We start from the raw sequence: 25113 nt of genomic DNA, 5'->3' as shown, positions 1-25113 counted from the left end.
CATCTCTATGAAAAGTTGGGTGTGGTGGCTGTAGTCCCAGCTACTCATGAGGTTGAGGTAGGAGAATCGATAGAGCCCAGGAGTTCGAGGCTGCAGTGAGCCAAGATTGCACCACTACACTCCAGCCTGTGTGACAAAGTGAGATCCTATCTCAAAACAATAAAAATAAATAAAAATTAAAAACTTTTCCTCTATAATATTAGATTTAAAAAAGATGAACTTTGTGAAGAATCCGTGAGCATTTAAATTAGCTCTATGTTGTATACTGCATGTTTGTGACAGGATAAACATTCTAGCCACAATTGTGTAATCAGCTAGCATAAATATTTTTTTAAGAGATGAGGTCTTTCAAAATCCAATAAAAAAATCTCATATTTGATTGGTCGAGTAATTTCCTGCACTCAATCCAAAACATCAAATGCATTGTTCCGTATCGGCACTTTCTGAGTACACCATAGGAATCATGAAGTACTGATTAAAAATAAACAACAACTAAACTCCATTCTTATTTTAATGTAATGCATTTTGAGATATCCAGATGGCACTAAAGGTACATCACTGAAAAAACAGTAAAAGCATGAAAGAGCATGTGAAATTTCCTAGAATCAGGAAACCTTAAGCTAGAAAGAGTCTATTAGATCATTCAGCCCAGCCATCTTTCCAATATCATGTAGGCTAAAAGCAATGTTTGCATAAGAAAATGAAGGGGCAGTGATACATCTGTTCTAAGGTCCTTCCAGCTCAGAAGTATTATGATTTTATGAAAACATGCATGATGTTTATCAGTCACACGCCATGACAAAGTGGGGACACACTGCATTCATTCCAGCAAGAGCAGAATCTCAAATGGAGTCTCCAACAAATATTATTTAATATTATTGGAAAATATTACTTAATAATAAATATTTAATATTATTGGAAAAACGAAAAAATGGTAATAATACAAGTTAAAGGAGACCAATTAAGACATGTAACTAAGTATGCTGTCTGTCATTAATGTTCGAGCAAATTTCCACTTAAAATTCACTCTGAAATATGGCCGGACCTGGTGGATCACGCCTGTAATCCCAGCACTTTGGGAGGCTGAGGCGGGTGGATCACTTGAGGTCAGTAGTTCGAGACCAGACCGGCCAACATGGTGAAACCCCGTCTCTACTAAAAATAGAAAAATTAGCTGGGCGTGGTGGCAGGCGCCTGTAATCCCAGCTATTCAGGAGGCTGAGGCAGGAGAATTGCCTGAACCTGAGAGGCTGAGGTTGCAGTGAGCCGAGATCACACCATTGCACTCCAGCCTGGGTGACAGAGCAAGACTCAGACTCAAAAATAAAATAAAATAAAATAAAAATAAAAAAATTCACTCTGAAAAAGACTATACTGTTGAAAAGGGAAGCTGTATTAGAAAATGATAATAGATACCCTATCTCTGAGATATTTAAAATCCTTACCATATGCCTGATAAGAGTGTTAACGTTTTTTCTTGCCTTTGTGGAGTTTTATTTGCTAAGAATATGCAACAGTCATACAGAAAAAAGAGTAAGAAAAAAGCTATGAAAAATACGAACTTTCGAAATAATTTGAGAAGGTAGTATTTGCTTATTTTCTCTTCAGTTGAGAAAATGAGTTTTTAAAAAATGTTATTAAAACAAAACAAGGCAAAAGAATGTTAGCCACATGGCATCTTATCTACCCAGAAATCATCAGTTAATACCCTGCTATAAATCCATCCAGACCCTTGTGTGTACACATAGAAACAAAAATGAGTTCTTCCTACAGGTTCTAAGAGTTTGTCACTAAGATTATAATTAACATCTTTCCATGTGAATGTATACATATTTCTGAAATACCATTTTCAGAAATACACATTTAAAATACACATTTTAAAATTTGTATTTCAAGCTAACCCTGACAGAATATTTACTAAATCACTCAATAAGCAATAATAAAACAAACTATTAAACTTTTAAAAATAAATTTCTGGGCCAGGTGCTCACGCCTGTAATCCTAGCACTTTGGGAGGCCAAGGTGGGTAATCACCTGAGGTCAGGGGTTCGAGACCAGCCTGGTCAACATGGTGAAACCCCGTCTCTACTAAAAATACAAAAATTTGCTAGGAGTGGTGGCGCATGCCTGTAATCCCAGCTGCTCAGGAGGCTAAGGCAGGAGAATCGCTTGAACCTTGGAGGTGGAGGTTGCAGTGAGCCGAGATGGCGCCACTGCACTTCAGCCTGGGTGACAGAACAAGACTCCCTCTCGAAAAAAATAAAAAAAAAAAAAGACAAATACAGCCAGCGGAAGATGGCGGAGGGCGGCGGCCCTGAGCTCGGTGAGCAGGAGAGGAGATCTTCCAGGCTGTGGCCTCCGAGCGCACAGGATTTGCAGAACTTAATATTAATGTGAAGAACCTGCAAAGAAACTTGAAAACAGCCAAAGGGATGACATATCAAGAAATAAACTGGCCTTGGAAGAACTGTATGAAGATGAAGTGAAGCGCAAACCTTCCAAGTCTGATAGACCTAAAGCTGCAGTCTTCAAGAGCCCACGGACACCACCTCAACGTCATTTACAGGTGGAGGATACAGATTGGGTAATTCCTTTTGTAAGCGGTCTGAATATATGCATGGAGAAAATCAGCTGCAAGATGTTCAGATTTTGCTTAAACTGTGGAGCAATGGTTTCAGTTTAGATGATGGAGAATTGAGACCTTACAATGAACCAACAAATGCTCAATTTCTGGAGTTTAAGAGAGGAGAGATCCCCCTGGAGCTTCAGTGCCTTGTTCATGGGGGCCAAGTGAATTGGGATATGGAGGACCATCAGGATCAAGAATACATAAAACCTAGATTGAGGTTCAAGGCTTTTAGTGGAGAAGGGCAAAAACTTGGAAGGCTTACACCTGAAATAGTCAGTGCACCTTCCTCTCCAGAAGAGGAGGATAAATCAATACTTAACGCGGTTGTTCTTATTGATGATTCAGTGCCAACAACAAAAATTCAAATCAGGTTAGCAGATGGGAGTCGTTTGATACAAAGATTCAATAGTACACACAGGATCCTGGATGTCCGGAACTTTATTGTACAGTCTTGTCCTGAATTTGCAGCTCTTGACTTTATTCCTGTGACTTCAATTCCGAATAAAGAGCTAACAGATGAAAGCCTGACACTGCTAGAAGCAGATATTCTTAACACTGTGTTACTCCATCAACTAAAATAATATTGTTCCTATCCATGCAGTACCATGTGGGAACAGATGATGTGCCGTATTAATAAGGACAATACCTCCAGCATTAAAAAAAAAAAACCAAATTATTTTTATTATTTTTACCGATAAATTTTGGTTTTATTGTTATTCTGTCTTCCAACCTGAATATAGACAAATTTGGATTAGGAATAGACCTTGAGATAAGTATGTTTGAGTTTTTAGTTGAAGGACTGGCTTATGTTGATAGTTTTTGGATTTGTAGGCAAATCAGTTTGTTACATACTTAGTGTTAATGTTTTGTTCGCAGAAAAAAATGAAAACCCCTTTTTGATAAATGCATTTGGTAAAATTTGCACTAAAGTTTCTTGATGCAGCATTGACCAACAGCCATTAAGAAATCTTTTGATCAAATAAGTTGAAAATTTGTCTGTAGTAAATACTGAAAAGTGTCTAGTTTGATTTTGAAATTGTTTGATCATACAATAATTATTTCTCCTATTAAGATTTTACACATCCTTTTTACTTACTGATTTAGATATATTGCTAGTATCAGAAACGACAGTTTTGCCTTGTATTTTGCAGAATTATGATTGCTGTGAACTTAAACAGAAACACATAAAGTTCAGCAATTCTTTTTTTTGAGATGGAGTTTTGCTCTTGTTGCCCAGGCTGGAGTGTAATGGCGCTATCTCCGCTCACCACAACCTCCACCTCCCAGGTTCAAGAGATTCTCCTGCCTCAGCCTCCCGAGTAGCTGGGATTACAGGCATGCACCACCATGCCCAGCTCATTTTTGTATTTTTAGTAGAGACGGGGTTTCTCCTTGTTGGTCAGGCTGGTCTCAAACTCCCGACCTCAGGTGATCCACCCACCTCAGACTCCCAAAGTGTTGGGATTATAGGCGTGAGCCACTGCACCTGGCCTAAAGGTCAGCAATTCTTAAGAAGATATGATAAACAGCAACAGCATTTTTACAAGTAATTACAGTTCCTCCCAGAGCTTGCCTTGATCACATTCATTTATTCATTCAACACATTTTTCTAGGAAACTCCCTACATACACTAAACACTCTTCTATGTGCTCAACCTAGAATGTCTTCTCCAGAACAAGACTAGTGTAGAAATACAGGAATGTATATTCTGTCGGACAGACTAGATCTAAAGAATTACCAGCATAAATGTTCGTATTTCTGAAGTCAGAAGGTTTCCCTTCTTCCCAGACACCATTTCATCCTTAGTTATCACTTCTGGTTAGTTTCCCATTGCCACCATAACAAGTTACAAAATGTGGCTTAAAATAGCACAAATTTATTATCTTAACAATTCTATAGGTTAGGAGTCCAAACGGGTTTCGCGGTGCTTTTAACATCAGTTTGTTGGCAGCGTTGCACAGGAGAATTATTTATTTCCTTGTCATTCCACCTTCTAGAGAACATCCGCATTCCTTGGCTTGTGGCCTTCTTCTATCTTAAAAACCAGCACTGTTTCATCTCTATGACCCTTCTGTTACCACATCTCTCTGACACCAGCCTGGAGAGGTTCTCTGCAGGACTCATGATTAAATTAGTCCCATTGCATAATCTGGGCTTATCGCCTCGTCTTGAAATCCATAGTAACCTTAATTACATCTGCAAAATCTCTTTTACCATTTAAGGTTACATACAGGTTTGGAGATTAGGACATTAACATTTTACATGGAACATTATTCTTCTTGCCTACTACAGTGCAACCCCCGCCCCGCCCCCACTCCACCCGTGTTAAAGATTCAGATCCATCACAAATAAATTTACGTCACTCATAGGTGCTCAAAAGTCACAACCCATTATTAGAGCATCAACTCTATATCCAAAATCTTATCTGAGTCTCACCAACTCAAAAGTCTCAAATCTCACACTAAAGCCATCTAAATTTGGGAGAGGATCTGGGTGTGATTTCTGGGGCATAATTCTCCTCCATCTGTGCACTTGCGAACCTAGAAAACAAGTTATCTGCTCCCATGTATGATGGTGTGACAGGCATACAGTAACAGCTATACACATTCCTGTTCAAAAAGCAGAAATTGGGATGAAAAAAGGAGCCATCAGCACCATCAATTTACAAAACCAGCCAGGCACCCTCCTTTCAGTTTCAAGGCCTGGGAGTAATCTTCAGCTCACTGCTCAGTTCTCTGGGCTTGTGACTGTCTCAATCATCTTTACTTTTTCACAAAAGGCAGCACATGTTTGCAGCTGAGTATCAGCTTATCAGTTTGTTTCTTCTTTTATATTCTCTAAAGCATTCTGTTAAAAATAGTGGTGTTTCTGCTGCTATAACATTGTCGAGAAACTTGTGGGTCTCTTACATATGTCATGGGGATTCACTCATTTACACAGGAGGCTCCTCACATATCTTTCCTGGAAAATCCCGTCTCTAATTTTGGCTTTTTCTGAAATAGCTGGGAGGATCTATGATTCACACCCTTAATCTCCTCAAAGAGCCTTTTGTGTGACTTGATACTCAGACCTTTTGATGTTTCTGAAGTATTAGCAGAAGGTTATACAGCCATACCTTCATCACTTTCTCTAGAGAAGGCTGTCCTGACAGTGAATCTCTTAGTTTTAGTGGCTTTTGCCTTGAATAGGCCATGAATTTCCCAAATCAAGTCCTAGTTTCTTTATATTCAACAGTTCTTCCCTCAATTTATCTACCTCCTTCCACATTTTACCATAATCAGCAAGAAGACAGCAGGCTGTACCTTCCACAGCTTGCTTGGAAATATCCTCAGCTAATATTGAAGTCATCACTTAAAAATTCTGCTTTACACATAACTGCAGGACACAATTCAGCTTAGCTTTTTGCCACTATGTAACAAGGACCCCTTTTCCTCCAGTTTTCCAATAACATATTCCTCATTTTCTACCAATAGTCTATTCATGATGATTTAGATATTCTACCGCAATCGAGGTATTCTCTGCTATACTCCTTTCTTCCTTCAAGGCCTCCCTAGCATTAACATTCCACATTTCTACTAACAGTCTGTTTAAGGCAATTTGGCTTCTTTCTGGCATGCGCCTCAGAATTCTTCCAGCCTCGACCTACTGCCTAATTCCAGAGCCACTTTTCCATTTTTAGGTATTTGTTACAGCAGCATTCTAAGTACCTAGAAAAGTCTTTTATGCCTACTTCTCTGCCAGATGACCTGAATATGCTACTAGATTTGGAATTCACCTTTCTCCAGGATCACTGCTTATTTCAAAGAGGTGAAATTACCTGTGCTAGGGTTTTCATACCGGGAGTGCTACCAGAACTACCACAGGATGAAAGTGGCGAGCCCACCACTGCAGAGAAGTTTTCTCAGTGCCATAATTTAGAGGAATTCTTCTCAAGACAAGCCCAACTCCTTTTCACTTAACTGAAAACAACCTGTATAATGTGTAACAGCCAGCCCCATTTCAAAAAGATTACCAGGGGTAAAACAACTTTTTCATGGGTCAAAATCATCTTCCGAAGAAAATGATTTCTTAAAAGAACCGAACATTGTAAATCAAAGTGCATTGTCCTGTTTTGGATTAACAAAACAGGAAAAAACAACCAAACCTTGTAAAATTATTTGAAATTTTGTTTATATCAGTTCAGTGCCTATAGATGCACATACAAAAACAACTGCCATTTTTGTAAATAATAGTCTTCCAAAATAGAGATTTACATTAGGAGAGAATTAAACATCCAGGAGGGATGAACAGTATTTCATGTGTGCTATGTAGTGCTTTGCTTCATTGAGAGTCATTTTCATGAATTATTTTTACTACTGCAGTCATCTTAAATTTGTAATCATCTCAAAAAAGATGTCACAATGAATAGACAACCATGTGTGAGGTCAGTCATTTTGCATGATGCATGTAATCAAAAAGTTTCAAATGTCTGCTTATAATAAAGAATGTTTTCACCAAAAAAAAAAAAAGACAAATTTCTGAAGGTTATTTAGTCTGGGGCTCTACTTCTAAAATGTAAAGAAGTGATATTCTTCTCCCACATAGTGGGATAGATTAAAAATTACTCATTAAGCTTTATTTAGCTGTAACAATCCTATGAGTTAATCAGTAAGCCAGGTCATAAATTCAGGCCAGTTTTCCATGGGGACTCTCTTGAGTTATGAAAGAGAACACAATGGAAGACACTGGCTCCCACACAAGGAGTCAAGGCCACCACAGCATGGCATCCTCTGAGAATTCCCCTCTAAGTCCAGGTGCCACAGGTAAAAGAAACACAGCGAGACACCCAATGATCTGTCTAACTCTTCTAGCACACAAGTACAAAGGCAATAATTTGTTCTTCTGCTGAAATTTTTCTTTTTAAAAAAATATTACTGGACACTTCTAATGCCATAAAAAGCAATAAAACAGATATATAATAATTTGCATCAGATAATGCAAGATTCAAAATAAATTCCAAATGTCCTTACTAATAAAAATTTTAAGGTATATTTCATCTGGAGACAAGCTGCTAAAAAACTGTTCTTCACGAACTAGTAGCTAAGAATAGAAGATAAGCCTTAGACACTCAGATATGTTAACATTCCAGTACTAAAACCATAACCAATTTAAACAGCCAGCCCCCTTCTTACTGATAATTGATTTTCTTTAATTAAAAGATTTACAGATTCAAAAAACATACTTTCCCTCATGCTACAGTTTAAATTAAAATGGGGGAAAGTGGCATTCATTACCTCAAATGTCTTCTTTGATAATCCCTTCTTTCTTTTTTTTTTTTTTTAAAGTTCATGTCTTTTATTAACTCATATGCAGTTACTTGTCTTCTGGTTTGTTGAAGCAGTAGTCAGACAACATTTGCCACAATAATGTCTGTCAAAGTGACTTGCCATAAACACTCCAGCACCACATTCATCAGAAGGGCACTCTCGACGAAGGCAGCTCATTTTGCCATTCTCATCCACCTTCTAATACTTCAGGACAGCCAGCTTCCCCTTCTTTCTCTTGCGCTTATTCTTCTTGGGAGTGGGGGTAAGACTCCTTCCTTTTCTTAGCACCACCACGAAGTCTCAACACAAGATGAAGAGTAAGCTCCTTTTGAATGTTGTAGTCAGACAGTACATCCATCTTCCAGTTGCTTGCCAGCAAAGATCAGTCTTTGCTGATCAGGAGGAATTCCTTCCTTATCCTGGATCTTGGCCTTTACATTTTCTATCATATCCAAGGGTTCAACCTTGAGGGTGATGGTCTTCCCCTAAGGGTTTTTATGGAAATCTGCATTTTGGTGGCGGCTCCACCGCAGATGGCGGATCGAAAAGGAAGCCCCTTCTCTTACTATTTCTTAACAAGCTTAAAAGAAAACTTTAAAAACGTGGTAGGGATTTAGAATCGCTTTGGTGGAATATGCTTCTTCCAAGTGTACTCATATTTCCCGTGAAACAATTATCATTCACAAATGTTCTAAGAATTCTTAGAAGATTCAGAACTATGGATGATATTGCTGAAGTTGACGAAGGCAAGTCTATTTTATTTATTTGATGTGTCTAACAACAGCTGGTGGAAATTAGTTTATAATCTATATAGGATTTCAAAATACATTTAATTTTAAGATCACTATGTGCTGAAATGTTTAAAAGCTCATCAATGTTATTTGAACTTCATGAAAGAGAATGCAATTTTTAACATGAATCAATAGCTTATTAATTCTATTGATTATAATGAAAATATCACTGATAATAAAAGCAGCTATGAAATTATAGGCAAAATTTACTTCTCTCTCCAGGCACATCCTCAATATTTTTTCCAAAATATTATAAAAACTTGTTTACAAACACATGGACGGTATATATATATATATATATATATATATATTTAATTCTACACATACAATGAAAAACAAATCTGTATTTTTCTGCTTTGAAGTCATCTGTGTAATCATTTTATCCCAAATTATTAAAGTAGAAGATATGAAGCTATAAATCTCTCAGAGCTAAAGAGCATTCATCACCACCACATACACCACAGTTCTTAGAAAACACACGGCAAAGAAATGGTTAGAAAACACACGAGGGGCTGGGCGCAGTGACTTGCACCTGCAATCCCAGCACTCTGGGAGGCTGAGGGCTGAGACAAGCAGATTACTTGGGCCCAGGTGTTCGAGACCAGCCTAGGCAACATGGCAAAACCCCGTTTCTACAAAAATTACAAAAAATTAGCCAGGTGTGGTGGCATGCCTATCGTCCCAGCCACTCAAGGGTGCTGAGGTAGGAGGATCACCTGAGCCTGGGAGGCGGGGGTTTCAGTGAGCTGAGATCACGCCACGGCACTCCAGCCTGGGTGACAAAGTGAGACCTTGTTTCAGAAAACAAAAACAAAAATAAAGACAAAACCAACACTACACACACACACACACACACACGCGCGCGTGCACAGAAAAGAAGCACTGCGCTTCGAGGCACACCGCTGTTTATCTAAATCACAATGATTAATAACACAAGACATAATTAAGCTGCCTCACTGTATTACTTTTTGGTGGAAAAATCAAGCGTATGTTGAAATAAAACTAGGTGTCTTATGATTTACGTATTTATATGAAACTACGGGCAAATTATAATATCAACCTCTTCGACCCCTAAAACACTATCTTCAAAATTCTGCTTCAAAACTTTTAGATCCATCAATGGGGTAAAAGAGCCAAGCCCCTGAGAACATGCCAGCCCAGACATTAACTGGAAGAGACTGGCATACGCAAAAGGAAAGGGGCACGAAACACCATGGAGGCATAAAAAAGCGCAATGGGATCAAGAAAATGCAAGATATGCCTTTTTGCCTCATTTATGGTTGGAGAAAAAGTATTTTGTGCTAGAAATAAAGTTGAGAGATAAACAAATGCTTGATAACAAGGGGATACTGCACAAATCAATAATCCAAGGAATGTGAATTTTTTCCTAAAAGCAAAGGGAGTCTACACTGTTCAAGAGAATGCAATAATCAGGGTTATATTTTCCACAAGTCAGGCTGGCAAACCATGACATAGAGAATACAGCTCTCGAGCACCATGGTGGGAATACTGAGCCAAAACCCTGGGCAGCACCGCCCACCAGCACCTTCCGTGAGGGTGGGTGTGTTCTAATCTGTGCTGTCCAATAAGGCAGCCCCTGGCCACATGTGGCTACTGGGCACTTGAAATGTGGCTTTGGTAGCCGAGGACCTGAGTCTGTGCTTGTATTTAATTTACTTTAAAACACACGTCACTGGTGGCTACGATGCAGGACACTGCAGTTTCAGGCTGCAGGTACAGACAACCAAGTAGATGACGGGCCTGTTCACCAAAACAGGGACAGAAAGAGGAGGCTCTTAAGAGGGAGAGATGCTGGACTCAACTTCAGACCCTGGGAGGGGATAGAGGAGAGGTCCCCAGGGTCATCTCCTATTAAGCAGGTACACTTGTGTCTGGAGCTCCAGAAAGTTACTTAAAGACACAAATGTGAGAGTCACTAGAATGTAGCTGAAGCCACTTGTATGAAAGAGATTACCCAGAGGACCAAATAAAGAACTAAAAAACTAAGCAGGGTGCAGTGGCTCACGCCTGTAATCCCAGCACTTTGGAAAGCTGAGGCGGGAGATCACCTGAGGTCAGGAGTTCGAGACCAGCCTGGCCTACATGGTGAAACCCCATCTCTACTAAAAATACAAAAATTAGCTGGGCATGGTATTGGGTGCCCGTAATCTCAGCTACTCAGGAGGCTGAAGTAGGAGGATCGCTTGAACCCTGGAGGTGGAGGTTGCAGTGAGCCGAGTTCACACCACTGCACTCCAGCCTGGGCGACAAGGCAAGACTCCGTCACAAACTAACAACCCTAAAAAACTGAATACAAAAAGAAGTTTAGGAAAGAGTGAGAAAGAGGGGAAAAAAGAACCCACAAAGGAAACTGAGAAGCCCAAGTAAAGGAAAAATCACATGAATATGGTATCTATGAAAGAAGCCGGTGAAAGAGTCAGGAAAAGGACGGACGAGGAATGTGAAATACACACAAAGGCCAGGAATGCCGCGGGGCTGAGTGGGCACCGCAGGCCTCATCTGCATCTAAGTAGGGTCACAAATGCAGTCAATGAAAATCTGAAACAGTACCCGCTAAAAACCCCACGTACGCCAGATGAAAGCCAAGCACTTTTCTAACAGGCTATCTTTGGTAGCCTACTTTCTTATTTTAGTTGTCTGATACTGCAGTAGAGCCTTTATTTTTTGCCCCCTTTAAATATAGCCAGTGAATATTTAATCATATTTTAAAATAGTGGATATTAAAAATGTTAAATCCAAATTTCCACATCCAATGGTAATATATTTAAAATTTCCTCTCAAAAAAGGAGCTGGCAATTCATTTATTACTTAACCAATTTTAAAATATTAAGTCATTCACCTAATCCAAAACTTAAAAGTGATATAAAAATAGTGTACTCAGAAGAGCACTTCTGCTCCAGCCCCAGCTTCCTCGGCATATTCAGACACGAGTGTTCACTTTCATGAGTTTCTTGTATATGCTTCCAAGTTTCTTTATGCAATATGAATATATATTCCTATTTTTTCCATCCTTCTTATAGGAAAAGCCGGTTCTTCTACATACTGTCCTGTGTCTTCCCGGTTCTCATGTACGCATCTGTCTTGGAAATCTTTCCATGTCAGGGTACAAAGGTCTCCACATTCATTTGTACACCCTGACAATCAGTGTTAAACAGAAATTAAATGGCAAATCCTAACTCTGAAAATAAAAGGGACTAATATTAATCAGTGAGGGCCTGTGAATGAGTTATCAGCCTGGGAATATACTAATCATCTTTCAAATACTTTTTTAAAAAAATCAAAATTGAAAGCAGTTAAAATCTGTAACAGTTAAAGTAAGCCTACTTGCTCTTTCTAAATACTAGAACCTAATATGTTTAAGCCATAAATAAAATTCCTAGAGTAGTTTCTTAGAGGAAATAGGTGCTGTACTCATAAAATCAAGCCTACACAGAAAGTTCCTTCACCCATTAAACACCTTTTGGAAGCGGTTCTCTAGTAAACCTCAGCCCAGGGCAGTGATGCATTGAAATCCAGCAATTACTATCCACAGCAATGGGCTGTGTGCTATAATAAAAGCAAGTGTCCTGGTTCAGCTGCTACGATCCTCAGATCTCACATCCTGCTCTCATGCAATTAGCCGGCAAAGAGCTAATGACCTAATCTAGGAGCCACAGTTTCACTGACATCTACTTCCTCTGATGGTAATAAACACCAGTGAGTGAAGACAGCACCTCATTAGTTGGCCACATTAGTGTTTACAAGGCCATTTCAACCGATGGGTTCCTTACTTACAGTTCATTTCAAAGAACGCTTTCTTAGCCAACAGAAATCACTCTTTTCATATGATGGGATGGCATTTTATAAGAACAAAGAGAATTCTGTAGGGTTACGTGAATTAACGTCAGACCTGCTTACTTACTGACAGCTTTTGCCTATGCAACATCAGTCCCTTGGGTCCTAGCAGAACTACTACATATATTTTACTCTGTATCCAATTGAATACTTTTCTGTTAAATTCTCAAGAAACCACTAACATATCACTCAAATTGGAGGGAAAGAACAGTTCAAGATTATTGTCACAATTATTTAAGCACAAACAGGCCACATTTTTAACTTGCAGGTTTTGTTTTGTCTGAACCAAAAGTTTATTTCAAAGGCTGAAAAACAAAAATTTACTTTTAGGGATAAATTGTCAAGGACAATCTAATTAAAAGGGTACTATGAAGGCTGGGTGTGGTGGCTCATGTCTGTAATCCCAGCACTTTGGGAGGCCGAGGCAGGCGGATCACAAGGTCAGGAGATCAAGACCATCCTGGCTAACATGGTGAAACCCCGTCTTTACTAAAAATATAAAAAATTAGCCGGGCTAGGTGGCGGGCACCTGTAGTCCCAGCTACTCGGGAGGTTGAGGCAGGAGAATGGCGTGAACCCAGGGGGGCGGAGCCTACAGTGAGCTGAGATCGCGCCACTGCACTCCAGCCTGGGCGACAGCAAGACTCTGTCTCAAAAACACACACACACACACACACACACACACACAAACAAAAAATTAGCCAGGTGTGGTGGTGCACACCTGTGGTCCCAGCTACTCAGAAGGTTGCGGTAAAGGATCGCTTGAGCCCAGGAAGTGAAGGCTGCAGTGAGCTATGATCACACCACTGCACTCTGGGCAACAGAGTGAGATGCTGTCTGAAGAAAAAAAAAAAAAAAACACCCCATAAAACACGAGTACTATGAAAAGAGCCTAAAAAGATATGTAACATAGTGTTTCACTAATGCAGGTATGAGTCCAGCCTTTCAGATGGGTGAATAAACTCACATTCGTAAGGTACTACAGAAAATATTACAGATAGGGTACTTGAGAGCCTCACAGGCCAGGAAAAGGCCTCAGTATTTGTTGGTTTAGAAAAGAAAAACACAAATTATTTTTTATGAAACGCTTGGACAGTAGAATATCCTACATCAATCTCTACCAGAAAAGAGCAGACAAAACTTAACAGGAGAGCAATTCCCAGGGAGGAAGGTATGTTCTCTGGCTGGCACCCCCTGGCACAGATGCCCACGGACACTTGCCTGACTTTGGGTACCATCATGCGGTGCTGCACCATCAGCGTGTGGCAGACGGAGGCCATGGTGGTGAAGACCTCCTCGCTCGCAGAGTCCCTCCACACCAGGTTGAGCAGGGTGTTGGTCTGCTGCTTTGTGTCCAGCTTCTTCAGGCACTCCTCTGTTACGTATGATACTGACAGTCTGCCATCCTCCTAGAACATACCAGAACAACCAGTCTCCATAAATGTGCTCAACTGGAACGTCCTCTACACTACAAACATATACGAAATCACATTTTTCTTCGGGCAAAGAAAGCTAGGCATCATCTCAAAATTATCTACATCACAGTACACTTAGTGTGAAATCCTCTAGGGATCCAGTCAACAGTAGGCATCCATTTTGCCTAACACAGTAAACTGTGAAGACCCGGTTTTTGCCTATGATATAACAGTAGCTTCAGTATTTACATTTCAAAAAAACTTCATTTCCTACTTTTTTTTTTTTTTTACATCAAGTTGTACTAAGACAACCATACATAGTGAAACTATTATCATCTAATGGCATTTTCATTTTAATTTGAGATCACAGTTTAAGCAAAATAAGTGAGAGTATTAAATAATTTTTTTTTTTTTTTTTGAGACAGTCTTGCTGTGTCACCCAGACCGGACTGAGTGGCACAATCTCGGCTCACTGCAACCTCCACCTCCCAGGTTCAAGCAATTCTCCCACCTCAGCTTCCCAAGTAGCTGGGACTTGCCCGCCTCCACACCCAGCTAATTTTTGTATTTTTAGTAGAGACAGGGTTTCACCATGTTGGTCAGGCTAGTCTCGAACTCCTAACCTCAAATGATCCAGCTGCCTCAGCCTTCCCAAGTGCTGAGATTACAGGTATGAGCCACTGCTCCCAGCCTATTAAAGAATTTTTTAAAATCAAAGGCTACACAAATCTATTTTATACCTTAATCTCTTCAGAAGATTTGATTCACTGAATATAACCCAAGCCAATCTATGCAATTTACTCATTTGGGGCAGTAACCAAAGATATATACTTTTTTCATATGTATGTGTATATATGAATATATATATATATGAATGTGAATATATATAACGTTGGGTATTACTGACTGTATTGTCTGGAAACTTGGATGAATACAATTTATATCATTTATAATAACTTACCAAACACAACACTGCTTTATAGATAAAAGCAGTAAATTCATCTGTCAAACCTGAATCTTTAACATTAAGACTAACAAAAGTACGTCAGAATGAGAAAGGAATCCTAGCACTACTATTTTTGTAGTGTACAATTTTAAAATAAATTGTACATAAGCTATAAGTGCACAGATTATACAGAAACCTAAAGGCAAAAGAGCTTATCAAGGGTGAACTTTGACCTTGGAAAAATCTCATACAATCACATTAGGTTTTATATAATTAAGTGCCAGGGGAAAGAAAAGGCAACACAGAAACATACAGGTAAGAGACATGGCAAAGAAAGAACGACTTGCAGTGAAACCTATGAGTGCCTGGCTCAAAATAGGGTCTTTAGTTCTCAGCCCAAATGTGGACAATACCCAAGACAAAGGAAGAATGAAGAGAATAAACAAAAAAAGGAAAATTAAAGTATAAAGTTAAATAATACACAGACCTTGAAACCCTTACGTATTAAAAAAGAATATAAAGTAGAGTAATATTTTCTATGGTTGTAAATAATTTTAAAAATCAAGAAACTGATCCCACTTCTTAAATGTTCAAAGTGTGAGCACGAGCGAGAGCCTGCAGGTGATTTCCCGGTTCACGGGTCCGCATGTTCTGCTTTCATCGTGTTTGCACACCCACAGCGAGGAAAAACCTGTCCTCTCTCGCTGAGAAAGCCCACAGCCTCATCTTCACATGAATACAAAATACACTGCATATAAATAAGGGTTTAATTTCACAAATTCTATGGGAGGTAACTATTTAATAACTTTCTTCCAAAAACAAAAAATTTATCTACATTCCATCTACAGAAGCCACTCTTTTTTATAAACATACAAAAAAATGAATACTTGTTGGTGTACAGTTTTGACAGATGCAACAGTTCCAGCATCCACTATCCACTATAAAAATGGCTTCGCTCCTTTGTAATCAGCCCACCCCTCAGCCATGAGCCCTGGCAGTGAATATCTTCTGTTCCTTTCTTTGTCTTCTCTTATTTTTTAAAAAAATCAAGCCCTGAGCTGACTTATCGATCCTTTTCTTATTGCTGTGATCTCTTTCATTCGATACTAGTGAAGCTCTTTGTCCAGGAAGGTGCAGCACTGCACTGACACACCCACTTCACAATATTCTAAAAATTTACTTCACCTGGAAGCCCTGAGACCCTCTCAAGTATATTCTGTGATTATACTTAGTAGTAATCAATATAAAACTCCTTAATGAAAAAATAACAACTTATGATAGCCATACCTCAAGCCATTTCAATTGCTTAAGACCAAAAAAAGTCACTGGCGGTTAAATTCTTTAAGTAAAACACAAATTATGTATGCATGTATATATAATTTTAAAGTTTTTTATTCCCTGAAAATATACTGTAAACTCAATAGTAAGGAAGAAAAGAGATAAGAACTTGAAAGTAATTTTTAAGTAAATAACATTTATCCTCTATAAAATCAGCAGGAATTAATGGAAGACACTACCCGGTGTTCACAGGATAGGGTAAAAAGGATCTTTTTGACCCAACAATTTCACTTCCAGAAAATATTTCCTAATAACTAAGTTAACATACAGTATGATCCTATTTTGCCTAAAAAACCAAACACAAAGCTATGTGTCTCCATTTACACTTCCATGAACGTGCTAACAAAGCGGCGGGAGACACTTTCCCATCACTAGAAACTGTGGTAGTGGGGCTGACGGGGCTTCTCTGCAAAGGCTGCTTGAGGGTCTGACTTGTGTGACTGAAACTACGGGTGGACAGAAAGCTAGAAGATCCGACGGGGCTGCCTGCATCGCAGCCCCCCAGATGCAGGGCACGGGGCTTACCGGGCTTGAGGGCTTGTCGGCTTCTTCACTCTCCTCCTCAGAGTCACTGGCTGAGTCGTGACAGCTCGCGCTGGCAGGAGAGACTGGTAACTGAGAGAGGAAGGTCTGCAGCACCCGCAAATACACCAGCAGCCCTTCCTCAGAGAGGGCCCCTTTGCAAAACAATCAGTTAAAACGTATTTTAGTTAAACATTATTTTTTAAAATGGAAAACGAAGACGCCATTTTTCCTCACACGCAGAGAGGCATTTCTGACCAGATCTTATTTTTAAAATTCTGTGTTATAATAGGAAACATATTTAGATTTTGTCCCCGTTCATGTCAGAAAGCACCTACAACTCTCGGAATTTCTTGAAAGATAAGAGTCTCTTGTTATTCATAGCCAGTCCTTTGTGATCATACTTGAGGTGACTTATGGTGAGGCCATCTAGGGAACTCAGAATGGGGTTTTTCACCAGAAAAACCAAGTGATCAGAGGGTTGGAACTTTCAGCCCCACGCACCAACTTCCAAGGGGCTGTCTGTGGGAGGGACACTGGAGAAGAAGCACCATAAAACTCAACAGGAAGACACAATGAGCTCAACACAGGGAGGTGCCGAGAGTGTGGAGTGCCTGGAGAAGGCATGGAAGCTCCCCATTCCCGCACACCTCGACTTCCCGAGTTCTGTGAACTGTCTTAGTCAATTACCAATCCCAAGGAGGAGCTGAGGAACCCCCATTTTTGCAGGTTGGTCAGAAGTATAGGTGACAACCTACTACTTGTAATCGGCCTCTGAAGTGGGTGTAGTCTTGCAGGACTAAGCCCTCAGATGATGGGATCTGACACTATCTCCGGGTGGACGGCATCAGAATTGAACTGAATTGTAGAATACCTAGTTGGTGTCCACTGGAGAATTGCTTGGTGTGTGGGAAAAAAAACCCACATTTCTGCTCACAGAATTTTTCAGTGTTGAGTGAGAGAGTAAGAAAAACAGTTTGGGCTGGGCACAGGGGCTCAAGCCTGTAATCCCAGCACTGTGGGAAGCCGAGGCGGGTGGATCAGGAGGTCAAGAGATTGAGACCATCCTGGCCAACATAGTGAAACCCCGTCTCTACTAAAAATACAAAAATTAACTGGGTGTGGTGGCGTGCACCTGTAGTCCCAGCTATTCAGGAGGCTGAGGCAGGAGAATCACTTGAACCCGGGAGGCGGAGGTTGCAGTGAGCTGAGATGGAGCCACTGCACTCCAGCCTAGTGACAGAGCGAGACTCTATCTACCCCCCTGCACCCAACCCCCAAAAGTTTGGTTTTCACATTTTCCTATATTTCTTTCATGAATAATTCATGCATGTATGTATGTATGTTTTCAAACATACTACAGGAAGATGTTATTCTAGAAGAGGCACACTGGAAGTTTAGCAGAGGGAGGGAAACAGGCCTGACTCACAGAAGAGCTTTCCCATTTACCTCTGTTAACTCTATTAAAATAATCTGTGTGGCCGCATAAGACACATATATATGTCAGTCTTTTCCACTGTATCTGGAAACTGTCCCCAGGAACACACTGCCCAGACCACATCCCTCCAGCAAATACACTCTTCCAGGAGAGGCCCACCTTTCCATAACACCTGCCACTGCATGGCCTTCTCCTGACTCATCTGCCAATGCTACCCATATGTGTGTTCAGGTAAAAAAGATCTTGTAATACAAGATCTTTCTTGTATGTATGTATGTATGTATGTATGAAATTCATACCCAAATAATTTTCGCCAACAGTTAAAACGAAATAGAAAAGCCAGGGTGCTCCACCACTCTTTCTTGAACATCTACTCTCTATTAACAACAGTGCATTCAGAAAGGGCTCGTAAGGGAAAACGGTCTGCGCATCTGCAAGCGCCGGAATGATGAAATGAAAAATCTGATCTGTAAAAGGTGCTGCCAGAAACTCCTCTGTGAAGGCTGTAAAAACTTGTTGCCTGAAAAAGAAAAACAGAAGCTGTTTATAAAATCAAATTCTACTGTCCATCCAATCACTGATTAAAACCACCTTTCAAAATATCCTTCTAGAAGGATAATCTACTCTTCTAAATTAGCCGTTAACCATTTTAATAGCAACTAGATCAACCTAAAGTAAACTTAATGTCTTCTCTATTAAGATAACTACCATGTTTTCGTTAATTTTTGACAGTTACTTAGAAAAGCAGGAAAATAACCATGTAATCAGAATCACAAATTTGTATTAGGCTACAGGCCAGAAAGAAAAAGTACACTTTCCTATAAACTAAATCAACACTAATAAAGTAAAAATCTGAATTTCAAGTCTATATTTAAAATCACATCCTATGTAAAAGTTACCATCAGATATAGATCTTGTGAAAGGACAAAATCAATAAATCCATTCCAGTCTCACCTCGCACCTTCTGGACAGGAGTTGTAAGTAAAGTGCAATGGTTTTAGAACATTCTCTAGCAAAATTTTTGCTATAGGAACTCGAGATAAATCAGAATATTCAATACTTGATGGAAGCTTGCTGTTAATCAACAAATAGAGAGACCTATAATACCCTAAAAGGAAAAACACATATTTAAATTTTAGTGCCTTTTCCTGTAATAAGGGAAAAAACTTGCCAATTTTTAAATGCTTTTTACAATCTCTACAGGTCCAAACTTAAGTTAGTTCTTTAACACGCTAGCAAGGAAAACTAAACAAATATATAGGCAGCTGAACGGTATATAAACCTCATGTACCAACAACTGTCAACTACAGCCAATCTCATTTCACCTGTATACCACTCATTTGGAAGGAAGTCTAAGATATAATTATTTTAGTGTATCATTAAGAGACTATTTTTAAAAACATTATCACAGCTAAAATAAATGAAGAGTAGTTCCTTAACATCACAAATATCTAGTCAGTGTTCAAGTCGCCAACTGTCTCATGTTAGAAATTCTATTTAACTAGTCTGCTTGCATCAGGAAGGAGCTCAATAAGGACCACATATTGTGATCTTATAATTTGTCTCTGATTTGTGCATTTTTTAAACACCGTGTTGAACTCATAGAGTTGAACATATTGGTAGGTTTCATTCCACTGTAGTCCTGACCTCATGCTGCTCCACCTGGGGCCCTGGGGTGGGCTTTAGGAGGCTCCTGAGCCCCAGGGTCACTGGCAGTCCTGCATCCCGCCCTGCAATCAGCCTTTTCTCCAGAAACTCTTAAGCTCCTTTCAGAGGAGATGATGTATTTGGAGACCACAATCTGGGAACTGAAGAAGTTAACTGTTTAAAGGCAGCTTATACGTAAACTGAAACAACTTTCACAACCTCTTAAAATATCCAGCCTACGCTTTTGATAGGAACTCTGGGTGGGGGGCAGTGAACATAACTCTGGGTATCAAGAATGATCCAAATCATATATTCTTTCAGAATCATTTACTCCATTTTTATAGAATAAGAAGGTTCAGGTGCAATTTTTGAGTATCTCATCATATACAAGCGTATTTGGTAGCACATTAAAAACAATCCATCTGCATGGGCTAGTTTTTGAAACGGTCCTACACAGCTTCGTATTTGAGTGAAGATCACCAAACAATGCATACTCAGTACTTTATCATTAGACCTACTTTGTAACTACCCCAAGTCTAACCTAGTGTATACTGATAACTAGTGAAACTCATATGAAAGCTTGAAAGCTCTTTTGCTATGAAACTAAAAAGATAAAAATACATCAAGAATTTTAAAAAATACATAGAGACTTTTTTTAAAAAGTGACTAACATAACTAACAATGTACTTACTGAATAGACGGACAACATGACAAAGGTTCTGTTGCAAATGTTAAAAAGCTTCATGGCACAGAATGTGCAATAACAATACAAATAATGATAATACTATAATTTAAAAAGGCGAAAATTTTAGACTGTTAGAAAGTAAACAACTGCGGTACCACAGAAGATGCTAGAAGCGGCAGTTTCTGTGTAAGATTTTTAAGCATTTCTTATATTGGGACACATTTCAAATAATGCATATTTCTTAAATATCTTCCTTACAATTTTAGAAAACAAATACAAATTCTCAAACGCTTAGTCTTAAAACAGTATATATGTCAACCAACACAATGAACCACTTTTAATTATTAGTTTTTAAAAAGATCAAATTCCACAACTTTCAGTTTACTTTTAATTAACTCGGAATACTGTTTCCCTAAGTTTTCAACAAACTAAGGAGTCTAAAAAATAGTAACACGCCAAGCAGCAAGGCTGAAATGAATATGCATTTAATTTCTGTAGTTTTGACAGAGGACCCAGTGGTCCAGACTTCAAGTCCGTTAGATGTCACCCAGACTATGACTTCAGGTGAGGGAAAGCACGGCTGCTTATAATTCTGTCTGCAGCCACGGCTCTCCAGACCTCCCTTCACAACTAGTCTCACACACATTTTTAATGCTGACAAATATTTCTCGAGCCCAGGAGTCCTGAAGTGCTTGGGTTGCTACCTATGAGGATGTCGGGACCGAAGGTTCTTTTGTGTTAGGATTTATACTGCTCACTTCATAAAAGCTTTAAAAATCATGTTTATTTCATACTTTTTCTCCGGAAAGTGTCACTAATGTGTCCTCAAGGGTTTCAGATACAGTTCAGTATAGCTTCTACGATGCAGTCATTTTAGGAGCATTACCAATGTATTAAAACTTTAGCACCGAGTTAGAAAATTCAAACTAAATATCCTATTCTCTTCTACTGAACTAACGTGAAAGGACCTCACTCTTGGAAGAAAAATCATTTAACAAAATTTACTTTTTCATAAGGCTCTTGGAGTGATGTTCAACTCATACATTGGTGGCATTACCTTTCCCATTCACTCAGAATGACCGGGAGGTGGTAAGAGCCCTTCCTGCTCAGGTGAAGGACCGGCAGCTGCACTGCAGACACCAATCTTGGATGACGGGACAACTGATGAAAGCATATGTCAATTTTGTTCATTTCCAAGCAAAAGAAAAAGGCAAAGAGAGTAGCATGTTTCTGAATTTTCAGAGTGGGTGGAGCCAAGGACAGATTTTGGAATCTGGGACTCTGGTGGGCACCTGTGGATGGAGCACAAGGCGTCTGGGACACCAGTACCGCTCTGACATTGAGACTGAGGGCACAGGCTCACAGCAGCAGGCTGGCCTCTGCTCACTCCCCATCGGGACGCTGAGCCACAGTTCTGACCCTGCCTACTACTTACCATTGTGAATCATGTAGTGCAAAATTTGTTCAATCACTGACACCACATAGCTAGCATCTTGTAAAACAGGCAAGTAAGTACTCTCAGACGAAAATACTTCAAGCATTCTCATTGGAAGTGCAACATTCAAACTGTCATCATTACAGTTTTGCAGCAACCTGTAAAAATGAAAAAAAGTATTCACACACTTACAGGATGGCAAAATGTCACCAGTTTCCCCAAGTTACTCTCAGTGACAATGGTTAAGAAACTATTCCAGTACAAGATTATCTCTGAAAATAGGGACATCTTACAGATAGACAGGGAAATCATCCAACTAACATTCAGTCATTCAGACAGTTTTTAAAAGAATTCTCGTTATGTGCCAAACGGTATGCTGGCACTAAGTTCACAGACAAGAAAAATGGACAGTGGAGAAATGAACACGAAAAATTAAAGATTACAAAACACTGTAAGAAGTATTATAATCCATGAATTGTACCAAGAAGCTGCATTTAATTAAACTCAGATACGAATCTCTTTAACAGTGCATATCATCTCCTCAAAGATGCTTTTGAGACTTTCCATGCCTGCAATATCCCCCAAATAGAACAATGGTATATTTCTGGTCCTAAGTCAACTCTCATTTTGACTGAGGCTTCCCTTCTTACTATGAGAAGAACGGCAGGTTAACTATCCGTTTAGAGAGGGCAGCACAAGCCGTCGGGCAGGCCGCACCAATCAAGACACAGAGCACATCTGCCACTCCCAAAAGTTTCTTCTTGGCTGTCTCTAGTCCACTCCTCCCTCTTTCCCCCAACCCCAATCCTTTTTTCTATCAAAAACTTTGTCTAACACCGAACTTATTTTTAGATTTCTCCTGTTGTCTTCACAAGGTATTTTACAGCTGTTTTTCCTTTTTTTAAAAAAAAAAAACAGAATCCATCTGATCACACATCACCTTTAATGAGGGACCCAGGAGGCTGTTTCAATGCCTCACTGAAACTAACTTCTCTATGTGACAAAAGCCTTCTGCCCTGCCAGGAGGGGAATAACGTGCAGGGTTCTGGGTGGGGTGTGTCTACACGGCTTATCCGCTTACTGCAGGCTGCCTTCTGTCTCAACAGCCGCAAAGCCCAGGAGAGACAGGGGGTGAGGACCCAGCGGGCAAGCTGGGCAGGACACCCAGCCAGACCTTGTTTTGTCTTTGCCCTTTTCACAACTTTCCCCTCAGCACCACACTGGTGTCTCGCGACGGGTGTACGAGTGCAGGAGGAGTGGGGCTACACATAACAAGCCGCTGGGACACAAAGGGCAGTGGCGGGCAGTGGAGAGCCTCTTGTCAACCTGGAAAAGTCAGCAGCATGTGTGCTGATGATCCCATGTGAGAGGTAAACCTGATAATGCAACAGAGAGAAGTGCTGGAACGGTGCCTCGTGTGAGAGACAACATAGGATGTAGCTCCAGGTTTATCGGGACAGCCTTGGACGGGAAAAGGATATCCATATTGTCAAGAGACAACCCACCTTAAAAAATGAAGTAAAAGATTTGAAAAGACTCTTGAAAAAGAGCCATCTGAGTGACCAGTATGCTCCTGAGAAACACCCGTCATCATTAGTAATCCAGGAAATACAAATTCCAATCACAATAAAATACAACTACACACCCATCAGAATGGCTGGGTTTTGACAGATGTCAATACCAAGGGTTCAGGATATGGAGGAACTGCGCCTCTCATATGCTGCTGTCCTAAGTTTGGTAGTTTCTTCTAAAGTGAAATATATAACTACTATGTGACCCAGTGATTCCATGACTTCAGAAATGTTCAACGGCATTAAAAAATATGTATGTGATTAGTCATAAAAGGAGCTGCAGGTGGTTCTGGAAGGCCACATTTACAGAAAAAGAAAAATTCAATGTTCTGGCACGTGGCAGATAAGACTGTCGACTTACTAACATACACTTGAAATACAATTTCTAACATTTACATTTTGTTAAAATTCCATTTCTCATCAAAAAGAATCAGTGCTCCTTAGAGAAAACGGCCCCAGGCCTGGGGCAGAGAGAGCACTTAAGCCTTTGTGACCTCACAGAAAACAAAGATCTCTCAAAATACAAATGAGGCCAAGCCAAGAAAAACGGACTGCTTACAGGGTGCTCTCTACCTATAAGCAGACCACTAAAAGTCATCTGTCACACACTGTATTTTAAAAAATACATGAGACCTTACTGAGATTAAAGAGGAAAGATGAGGAGGAGTGTTTTTTTGTTGTTAAAGAAACATGGGTTTGGCTGGGCACAGTGGCTCACGCCTGTAATCCCAGCACTCTGGGAGGCCAAGGCAGGCGGATGACCTGAGGTCAGGAGTTTGAGACCAGCCTGGCCAACATGGCAAAACCCCATCTCTACTAAAAATACAAAAATTAGCTGGGCGTGGTGGCACGTGCCTGTGGTCCCAGCTACTTGAGAGGCTGAGGCAGGAGAACTGCTTGAACCCAGGAGGCACTGGTTGCAGTGAGCCGAGATCACGCCACTGCATTCCAGCCTGGGTGACAGAGCAAGACTCTTATCTCAAAAATAAAAATAAATAAATAATAAAAAAAGAAACACGGTCTTGCTCTGCTGCCCAAACTGGAGTTCAGTAGCACAATCACAGCTCACTGCAGCCTCGAACTCCTGGGCTTCAGGTGTTTCTGGTATTATAAATTTTTAAAAATAAAAGTTGGGAAAAGAATAATTATATTTACATATATCATGTATCAAAATTATTTGCTTATACAAATACATTCAAAAGTTACGTTAAATGTGTTTTGCAAACTATAACCCACAGGCCAAACCAGCCCTAGGGCTGTTTTTTGTACGGCTGTTGAGTGAAGCATGATTCCTTTATTTTTAAAGAGTTGTAAGCAAAAGGCAAGAAAAATACATAATAGAGACCATATGTGGACCACAAACCCTAAAATACTTGCTATCTCGCCATTTACATAAAAAGTTTGCAAACTCCTGCTTCACAGAAAGAATGTATACAATGTGTTTTTCAAACTAAAAGTTTATTAAAGAAATAAGTTAGAAAAAATATGAATTACTGGCATCTGGGATCCTCTTGGTTCTCTCTTCTAATAGGTTC

General features: G+C 39.8%; 1 protein-coding gene and 2 pseudogenes across 5 annotated transcripts in view; 1 reads left to right on the top strand and 2 right to left on the bottom strand.

Annotated features, from left to right (window-relative positions):
• Positions 1-25113, bottom strand: part of UBE3C (ubiquitin protein ligase E3C) — a 131322-nt gene that overhangs the window by 68957 nt on the left and 37252 nt on the right. For all 5 annotated transcript variants that reach the window (XM_528010.9, XM_054655423.2, XM_016958504.4 and 2 more), the window contains 5 exons: positions 22008-22165; positions 19195-19348; positions 18540-18760; positions 16806-16957; positions 13803-13990 (listed from right to left, as the gene is read on the bottom strand). In XM_528010.9, coding sequence (XP_528010.4) covers positions 13803-13990; positions 16806-16957; positions 18540-18760; positions 19195-19348; positions 22008-22165 — 873 coding nt within the window. The remainder of the gene's footprint in view (positions 1-13802; positions 13991-16805; positions 16958-18539; positions 18761-19194; positions 19349-22007; positions 22166-25113) is intronic.
• LOC104005406 (UBX domain-containing protein 2B-like) lies at positions 2296-3261 on the top strand (annotated as a pseudogene).
• LOC134810603 (ubiquitin-ribosomal protein eS31 fusion protein-like) lies at positions 7901-8545 on the bottom strand (annotated as a pseudogene).

The sequence above is a fragment of the Pan troglodytes genome, chromosome 6 (assembly GCF_028858775.2).
Source record: "Pan troglodytes isolate AG18354 chromosome 6, NHGRI_mPanTro3-v2.0_pri, whole genome shotgun sequence".
Lineage (NCBI taxonomy): Eukaryota > Metazoa > Chordata > Mammalia > Primates > Hominidae > Pan > Pan troglodytes.
The sequence above is the reverse complement of the archived record's forward strand: the minus strand, read 5'-3'. Positions and strand labels throughout refer to the sequence as shown.